General features: G+C 37.7%; 2 protein-coding genes across 3 annotated transcripts; both read right to left on the bottom strand.

Annotated features, from left to right (window-relative positions):
- Window positions 1–331: 331 nt before the first annotated feature.
- Window positions 332–3,410, bottom strand: LOC113715365 (F-box/kelch-repeat protein OR23). Of its 2 annotated transcripts, XM_027239558.2 has the most exons (3): window positions 3,212–3,410; window positions 2,092–3,070; window positions 332–945 (listed from the first exon to the last, which is right to left on the bottom strand). In XM_027239558.2, the coding sequence occupies exons 2-3, from the start codon at window positions 3,051–3,053 to the stop codon at window positions 654–656; spliced, it is 1,254 nt and encodes a 417-aa protein (XP_027095359.1). In that variant the 5' UTR covers window positions 3,054–3,070; window positions 3,212–3,410; the 3' UTR covers window positions 332–653. The 2 variants fall into 2 exon arrangements, with proteins under 2 accessions (XP_027095359.1, XP_027095352.1); XM_027239551.2 differs by having other exon boundaries at window positions 2,092–3,410.
- Window positions 3,411–7,808: 4,398 nt separating this feature from the next.
- Window positions 7,809–8,729, bottom strand: LOC113696224 (uncharacterized). Its single transcript, XM_027215625.2, has one exon. The coding sequence runs from the start codon at window positions 8,727–8,729 to the stop codon at window positions 7,809–7,811; it is 921 nt and encodes a 306-aa protein (XP_027071426.2).
- Between the last annotated feature and the right edge of the window lie 991 nt (window positions 8,730–9,720).

Raw genomic sequence — 9,720 nt, 5'->3', positions numbered from 1 at the left:
GACGGAGTTCAGAAAGACGTACTAGATAGTTATCCAACAATGATTAAGGTCATAAGGCTTCACTTACCAAATTATTCATCAGATTCCCGGGCACCATGTTAGTCTGGATCAGGATGAGATTTCCGAATTGCACGCCCATCTGTTGGTTTTAACTGAGATTCTGTCACCTCAACGGTCAACACCCCTATAAGCCGATACTTTTATAAGCCAAACAGATGTGTTACTTAGAACTTAGAAGCGCAACTAAGAGAGGTTATTATCAATCCGAGTACATTTGCGAATGCCTAAAACGGCGGGACTGCAGCGCGCGGCCACTGTAGAGACAAATCCAGGCTTAAATGATAAGAAATTTTACTACATATACATATTTGCATCCAAAAATTCTGTTGATTAAATGGTGTCTACCAACTTCCAGTGTAGACAACAACAGAATTCCAGAAACTGAACGAGAGCTAGACCATGGGTTTTTTCCCCCTTTCCCTTTCTATTTGCACCGCACACGATGGCATTACAGTAATTCTTCTACGAAGGCTAGCATCCTCGTCAAGCTATAAACCGGCCTTTACAAATAGCATAACAGCATGCACCTACATGACAACATGAACAATCTATGCAAGAATACACAATACATGTATAAAGGAAGTTACCCAACCCTATAGTCCAATGGCGCATATAACAGCCATCCTGAAATTTAAAGGGCGATTGAATGGTGGCTTCGTAATCACGGATCGCCACCTCTCCTTCTTAGGATGATATATCTGTAACAGAAGTGCTGCTGACCTCTTGTTCCGTCTTAATTTCCGAGTGTCTGGTAGTTTAATTCCATCTAAAAGCGTTAGTACATGCAGCTCTCCATCCAGTGCAACAAAACCGACTGATGACTCATCTGATGCTTTTCTAGGGACACTTGTCTCCTTTAACCACTGATTAGAAGCCATGTCGTATCTGCAATATTCGAAGGCTGGAAGATCAATTTAGTGCCCAGAAATATTTGGAAAACTTAAGAGCCTATGTTGGTCAAATAAAAACAACGGTTTCAGATAGTCAGCAAAGTCCTCACAAAGCAACACGAGACATCGTGTCATGTAAACAGGCTAGTACACATGCATAATACATTTACTATTAGTACAATAGTGGCATGGAGCAATTCTTTTCCAATAGTGACCGGAAAGTCGTCTTATTTCTTCACTCTCCTACACAGTCCTGAAGCATCAGGTAGATCCACCAGCCTCATCAGTCGTGGCAGAAAAGAAACCAATAATATGTCATATGTAGGTCAATTACCATTGTGAATCAATTGAATCCCAAAGATGACAGGGCAAGGAGGAACATATTCAATAGAAAATCCTCCGATTATGGCAGGAAAAAACCCAAAGTGCTAATCATAGGGCAGCGAAAGATCGTCGGCATACACTAACAACACTAAATTCAACTGAAAGTCATGAAAAACCTACAATAGCTGCTAGTGTTAGATTACAAGAATAACAAATATTTAATCAAGAAGAACTACAATTCAAGCAACAAACGAAAACAATAAACCACAGGGCACAAATCCTGCTTAGTGTTTCCCGCTAGGATCTGAAGATTTTAAAACTTGTAGCCTCAAAAATTATCTGGCCTCATCCAATTCTGAGATATAATTAGGTATCTTGCTGGCTGTTTATCCACAAAAATCAAAGTATATTAAGGCTGAAGTTGGTGAACGCCATGAATAAGGTACAACCATTCCGTAAAACTGGAAGCCTATGAACAGCATATTAGATTAAAATACCTTGGCTAAAAGTTCATCATACAGAGCACCATCACTATATCTCATGTAAGTTCAATTTAAGTACTTGGGTTAGTCGTTAGAGTGGTCCAAGGCAGACGAGCCACAAAGAAATAAACAATTCCTAGTATGATCACATTGCTGCCAATATTTGTAATAACTGGCAAGAAAATATCATCTATCAACAATATGTACAAACCCAAGAGCATCTCCCACTTCACACAAACAAGCAGTCAAAAGGTTAATTAATCAGAGATAAGCCAAGTGACCAACTTCGATGAATAGTCTAAATCCTCAAATTGTGGCTCAGTACCACAACGTACCTGAAGATATCACCCCTGTCAAGCATGAAAATGGCAGGAACATGCCAACCGTCACCCTCGAGAACAACGATCTTTCCCAGCATTCTCCTCTCCCCTTCTTCCCACATGTCGCCAACCTCCCTCCACTTGCCACCGCTCTTCAACTCCATCACGACAGCATCCTTATAATACTCATCCACAGGGAACACTCCAGAGATGGTCCGACACTCGCCATACCCTCCCATCACCCAAAACTCCTTCTCCTCTCCATTTCCAACGAAAAACCCAACGCACCCAGCTCTAAACCTCGGCAATCCATCCAGTGGCACCCACTCATCCTTACCAATATCATACATCTCTACCGAGCTCATCCTACTCCCAGCCGCCCCATACATGGGATGCCTCGACCCACCCCCAGCCACGACAATCTTATTTGAATTTGGAATCACGGCGCAGGCAAAACTTCCCCTCGGGGAGAGCATAGAAGAGAGAGACTCCCACTTCCAATTCAGGAAATTAAAACGGAAGGTGGAGGAAGAAGAGCACGGGCGGTCGAGAGGGAAGGAGCGAGTATCGAAGAGGGATCCGCCAATTACGTATAAGTGAGGCCCGACGGAAACGGAAGTGAAATTACAGAGGCCATAGGCGTGAGGGTTACAGGGCATGGCCGGGAGCTCACGCCAGGCCAGATTTTTGGGGTCGAAAAGGTAAGGAGAGGAAATTGAAGGGTCCTGAGGGAAAATACAGAGGAGGTGAGAGCGGGCGGAGGATAGAAGCAGGGATTGGCGGAGATAAATTAGGGTTCCGGAAGAGAGGAACAATTTCCATGACTTAGAAACGGATTTGAGGCGGGATTGATGAGAATAAGGAATAAATGCCAGAATCAAAGATGCTACATCGTTGGGGAGACCAGGAATTAGGGTTAGAGTTAGGGTCTGTAACTGAACCTCTTCAGTCGACATCCACGAATACGGCGGCGCCATTTTCTCCTTTCCTATTTCTGATTCAATGAAAAACAACAATTCAACAGCTCCGAATCGATTTTCTTTGGAAAACTTGAAATAAATCTGAATCAATTATACAAACAAAAATTGTCGATAATCTCAAAATCTGTACAGAAATGATACGATCAGGTACACACACGCTTGCGGAATTTGATTTGGTTGATTATTCACAGTCTCTGCAACTCTCTGTGAAGCGTAGGCAGTTATGCAGCATCTAGAGAGTGAGATCATTCAGTAAGGGGTGAAAATCGTGTACTATCAAAGTATAGAATCTGCAATTATGTTACGAGTCATGGCGGTTTCTTCTTGGACAAGAATTACCGAATCGAGCAAATCTAATGTCCATTTCTCCATTTTTTCCTGTTGGTTCATTAATTACATTTACCTCCTTTAGGTTTGGAAAATTACAAATTATTCCCTGAAGTTTAGTCATATTACGATCACCCCTCGAAACTACCACCATTCAAGCTCAAAGAAAAAATAGACACAATGGAGAGCAACAAAAATATCCTTTTGCATGCAATGAATTAAAAAAAACCGAATTCAAATAAAAAATGGAAAAAGACGAACACATTCCCTACCATGCTGCCACTCTCGGTTCTCTTCATTAAAAATCCGATCTTACTTGAATAATCACTGCGTTCTTGCATTTGAAGGACTATCCCGTTGGTAAAAACCTACTCCGCTCGCAATCATATTTGATAACTCTTCTCAAATAGACCCAACCATCATATGATTATGTCAAATCCAACATAAAAAGCTTTCTTGAACTATCGTCGCCATTGCTGGAATTGTCGCCACTAATTGTTTCAAATATATACGGGTTAATATACAATTGAATTCATTTTGTTTATGATTATGTACATCAGATGGCATGTATATTTTATATGCAAATCTCGTGGATTGAGAAGTAAAGAGATAATCAAAAGGTGGTGGTGCAAGGAAAAGGAAGATGGCAATTTTTTCCCTCCTGAGGAAATGCCCGAGTTGAGGATTTTCTATTGTCTAAATTGGATTTAGTATTTGTTGGACTTTACTCATTTTAGAATAAATAAAATATGTTTTAATTTACAATTTGCAATTAATAGTTAATATTTTAATATGTTTTATTGTCTAAAATATGTTGTTTAGTAGAAGTTGAAAGTCTCTTGTTTAGTACAGGACGTTAGAGAAAAATACATGCTAAACCCTTTAGGCATATGAAAGTCATTAATGTTAAGGGCCTAACAGCAGGGGTCTAATTGTTATAGAATCATGAAGGACTTTTTGGTAACATAGTCAAATCTCATGATTTAGTTGGCAATTATTTAGTTGGCAATTGTTTTTTTTTGGGGTTAGATTTGAGGGCTTTCTAAACTTTCTAGATTTTTGACACATGGCATAGTTGTCATCTAGACACTAAAAAAGAAGTAAAAAAAAAAAAAAAACCTAAGTACTTCTAAAGAGTACGGTCATAGGATTCCACCTGCCCCATTTATAAATTGAACTCATAATTTATTAATTACGAGTGAAATGTCTTGCAACTAAATCAAGGGAATAATTTTCCCCAACAGAAATGCAAGGGAAATATTTTTTAATGTGTTGCAATAGCATTTCAAATCAAAAGTAGGACATGTGGACTTATATGTGTTTGTGTCTATACATATGTGTGTGTATGTGTTTAAAGCAATTCTACATTTTTATTAAAAGCTCAGGGGGAATGTGTTTAATGTTTGAACATGATATAAAGTGATTTTCAAAGTCTCGTCCTCCTTGACTCGATTTACCTGGTGTATATGCCCTCGTTTATTCCTTAGTAGGATTCTTCTATTATGGAACAAGATGATAAAAAGTAGGACTAGTTATTCTTTGTATGTAAAAGTTTGAATTTTAAAATATAGGTGAATTAGGAGAAAAGTGTTGTGAAACTAATAAAATAAACTCCCAAAGTAAGGATTGAAATAGTAGAGTGAGAGATAGAATATTATTATATTTACTGATCAAAGTACTTCCAGGTTTCAATGTTGTAAATGAAGTAGGATTCACCCCTATATATAGGTGATCCAAGATAGAAGGTACATGAACCCTATTAAGTACTAATACATGAATTTAGTACATCAAGTACATCCATAAATGAGTTCATCCAATGTACCAATGAATCTAGAGAGAATACATGTGACTATCATCTTGAGAATGCAAACGGACATCTTCATCTTGTAATCCTTCTTGAGAATATCAACGGACAGCCACATCTAGAGAATATCAACGGACATCCACATCTTATCATTATTTCATAACACTCCCCCTTGGATATCCATGACACAAAGAATATGCCTCGTTAAAACCTTAGTAGGAAAAAACCCAGTGGGATAAAAACCCTAGTGAAGGAAAAAGAGTACACTATTCTTGTGTAATAAATTCTCCCCCTGATGCAAACATTATATGAGATCTTTTGGCCGACGCATACCAATATTCTTCACCAGTTTCCCAAACGTAGCAGTCAGCAAAGCCTTGGTAAACAAATCTACCAAATTATTATCCGATCGGATTTGTAGCACATCAATCTCACCATTCTTCATTCCAACGTCGTCTTGTAGGCGAGGAATTAAATCTTGCTAATAAATTCACAGCAAATGATATATCTGGTCTTGTACAATTAGCAAGATAATAAGCGCACCAAATGCACTGAGATATGGTACTTCAGGACCAAGTATCTCTTCATGTTCCTCTTGTGGCCTAAGGGGATCCTTATTAGGATTCAATAATCTGATGACCATTGGGGTACTTAATGTATGTGCTTTATCCAGACGAAATCGCTTTAATACCTTCTGGGTATAAGTAGGTTGGTGGATAAAAATTTTACTCTCTAAATGCTCAATTTGTAAACCAAGGCAGAATTTTGTCTTTCCAAACTCTTTGATCTCAAATATTCGACAGCCTTTTGGATCTCTTCAGGAGTTCCAATCAAATTGAGATCATCAACATATATCGCAATAATCACAAAATTTGACCCATTTTTCTTGATAAAAACATATGGACATATTGGGTCATTGGTATAACCTTCTTTAGTTAAGCATTCATTGAGACGGTTATGCCACATACGTCCAGATTGCTTGAGCCCATACAAAGACTTTTGTATTCTAATAGGATACATATCTCTAGGATTTGATTTACATGCTTCAGGCATATTGAATCCTTCAGGAATTCTCATGTAAATATTATTGTCAAGATTCTTATACAAATAAGCAGTGACAACGTCCATCAGACGCATATCAAGTTTTTCATGCACTGCAATACTCACAAGATATCTAAATGTGATCGTATCCATTACAGGTGAATACGTTTCATCATAATCAAATCCAGACCTTTGTGAAAAGCCTTGGGCTACAAGTCTTGTTTTATATCTCACTATTTCATTCTTTTCATTCCTTTTTCTCACAAAAATTCATTTATATCCAACTGGCTTGACACATTCAGGCGTTTGGACTACAGGCCCAAAAACATTTCTTTTAGCCAGTGAATCTAATTCAGATTGTATTGGCCTTTTCATTTTGGTCAATCATTTCTATGCCGACATTCATCAACTGATCTAGATTCATGATCCTCATCAACTTCTATAATATCAAGTGCTACATTTCATTAGGCTCCAATTAACTTTTCTATAATTTCATTCTCTTCAGGAGCTGGCTCTTCGGGAGCGACCTCTTCAGGAGGTTAAATTTTGTCATGACATTTATTTAATCTCTGGAGATATTTGAAATCAATGTATACCTTATATAGGTAGGCCGGCCTTTATTTGTAGCACTTGTACATGTCCTTCAGGGACATCAATTTTAACCAGAGTATTTCCTGCAGGAATAGTTGATTTAATAACTCTTCTGGAGTCGATAAATATAATTTTCTTCAAATGAAGAATTTCAATGAAGAATTTCTTGAACTTCTAGTTCACATTGTTTTGTATGAGGATCGAGGAAATCCAATTGTTCAGATGATTTCCTTTCGGTTGATCTTTTCCTCCCCCTAATGTCGGGATAGATCACTCATCCGACATAAATTTCTTTTGGAGCCATGCATAATATAAAGGGGGTATGTATAAATACTTGTCGACATTCAAATATTCTCACTTTTGCCAAATCATATATTCATTGGGATCAGTAAACTTCTGATTTACTGCATGTGATGATTATAAATCAAATGAGAATAAAGATAACTATATCGATAACCATTACACCCTCGAATGATTAATATGATATAATCAACTTTCATCTGACTTGATTTTTATTATTATCTCATTCAGTGTCTTAATTTGATATCCATCTCGACGGATATCTTTAATAAATTTCTTCGAGTGTTGGGAGAGAGTAGTGCATTATTTACGACAATTTTGGTTCCTTCAGGAAAAATAGAGTGACTCTTCCAGAACTCTCAATTAATTTTGCACTACCACTGATGGTATTAAATTTGTCTCTCCCATTTCCAAAGAAGAAAAATATCTTTTATTTGTCAATATAGTGCGCGCAGAAGCACTATTAACGAGACAAATGTTATCATCACCATTATTTGATCCCAAACATTTGGCATCCATTTCTTCTTCAGGAAGAAAATAAATGAAACTAAATATTGATAAAAGATACGAGAATAGACATATGCAAAGTAAATTAAAACTAACAACCTATCAAACAACATATCAAAGTAATTGACAATTCTGCAAGACTAACAACATATCAAACATCTAGACAAATATTAAATATATGATCATTTTGCATCTTCAGGATGCTCAAAGAAATCGGCAACATCCAGATGTGTCATGTCAGTATCATCATCATCATCATCATTATCATTCTTTTGGTCGATAAAATTTGTCTCGACATCTTTGTCCTTCTTTTTCAATGATGCTTGATAAAGGTCAACAAGATGTTCAGCCGTACGACAGGTACGGGACCAGTGACCTTCCATACCACATCGGTAGCATTTTTCTTCATAAACTTTCTTTTCTCCTTCTTTCGGATCGTAGTTATTTTCTCCTTTTTGGGAAATATTTTGTTGCTTGCCACGGCTATAATCTTCACGAGGCACAAATCTACTACGATCACGTCCACGGCCACGGCTTCTTCCACGGCCACCTCTACGGCCACGTCCACGACCTCGACCAGAATTTTGAAATTGAGTCCCATTCGCTTCAAGGAATGGACTTGCACCAGTTGGTCGGGACTCATGATTTTTCAGCAGTAATTCATTATTTTGTTCAGCCAACAGAAGACATGCAATAAGTTCAGAATATTTTTTAAATCCTCTCTCTCTATATTGCTGCTGCAGGAGCATATTAGAGACATGAAAAGTAGAGAATGTTTTCTCTAACATGTTTTCATCAGTGACTTTTTCGCCACACAATGATAATTGAGAAGTAATTCTGAACATGGCTGAATTATATTCGTTGACAGATTTGAAATCTTGTAGTCGTAAGTGGAGCCAATCATATCGGACCTTTGGAAGAACGACCAACTTCAGGTGATCGTATCTTTCTTTCAAATCTCGCCAAAGGACAAGAGGATCTTTGACAGTAAGATACTCTACTTTTAGTCCTTCATCTAAATGACGACGAAGGAAAATCATGGCCTTAGCACGGTCTTGGTTTGAGGCATCATTCTCATCAACAATAGTATTACCAAGACCCATTGCCTCAAGATGAATTTCAACATCCAATACCCACGATAAATAATTTTTTCCAGAAATATCAAGAGGTACGAACTCTTGTTTTGTGAGATTAGCCATAAGACTATGCAATAGATTCGTAGGAAAGAATATTACCTTGATAAGTAGCCAAAAGTTGTTCGGGCAAAATCTTGACACGTTTCGTGCTTCACTTTTGCTTCGTGCCTTTCCTTCACTCAAATTAGAGACTCGTGCTGATAACGTGTTGTGAAACTAATAAAATAAACTCCCAAAGTAGGGATTGAAATAGTAGAGTGAGAGATAGAATATTATTATATTTACTGATCAAAGTACTTCCAGGTTTCAATATTGTAAATGAAGTAGGATTCACCCCTATATATAGGTGATCCAAGATAGAAGGTACATGAACCCTATTAAGTACTAATACATGAATTTAGTACATCAAGTACATCCATAAATGAGTTCATCCAATGTACCAATGAATCTAGGGAGAATACATGTGACTATCATCTTGAGAATGCAAACGGACATCTTCATCTTGTAATCCTTCTTGAGAATATCAACGGACAGCCACATCTAGAGAATATCAACGGACATCCATATCTTATCATTATTTCATAACCAAAAGGACAATATTAGAATATTGGGCCTGTTTCGAACCTGAGTTTTTTGGGAGTTTGTCTAAAACTTTACTGTAGTGCACTGTAGAAGTTTTTGAAAAAATTTTGTAGAAATTTTTATGAGGTGAAAAACTTTTTTATAGAAGTTTTTGTAAGGTGAAAAAAAAAAATTTCCTTTTTTTTTCTCTTTCTCTTTCTTTTTCTTTTTCTTTCTTTCCTTTTTCTTTTCTTTCCTATCTTCTTCTTCTTCATCCCAACAGCAACGCAGACGCAGCAACAATGCAGCAACGCAGCCTCCCATCAGCCTGCTCCATCCCCTACTCCGCCACCGGCCCCACCTCCAGCACCTCCGCCAAAGCCTCCTCCAGCCCCTC

The sequence above is a fragment of the Coffea arabica genome, chromosome 1e (genome assembly GCF_036785885.1).
Source record: "Coffea arabica cultivar ET-39 chromosome 1e, Coffea Arabica ET-39 HiFi, whole genome shotgun sequence".
Lineage (NCBI taxonomy): Eukaryota > Viridiplantae > Streptophyta > Magnoliopsida > Gentianales > Rubiaceae > Coffea > Coffea arabica.
The sequence above is the reverse complement of the archived record's forward strand: the minus strand, read 5'-3'. Positions and strand labels throughout refer to the sequence as shown.

What these genes read in the sequence shown, in the direction of transcription:
- LOC113715365 (XM_027239551.2), bottom strand. Translation starts at nt 3,053, where the DNA reads ATGGCGCCGCCGTATTCGTGGATGTCGACTGAAGAGGTTCAGTTACAG. An exon ending in GACAGGGGTGATATCTTCAG is followed by an intron (nt 946 to 2,091) that starts GTACGTTGTGGT and finishes CGAATATTGCAG; the next exon opens with ATACGACATGGCTTCTAATC.
- LOC113696224 (XM_027215625.2), bottom strand. Translation starts at nt 8,729, where the DNA reads ATGGGTCTTGGTAATACTATTGTTGATGAGAATGATGCCTCAAACCAA.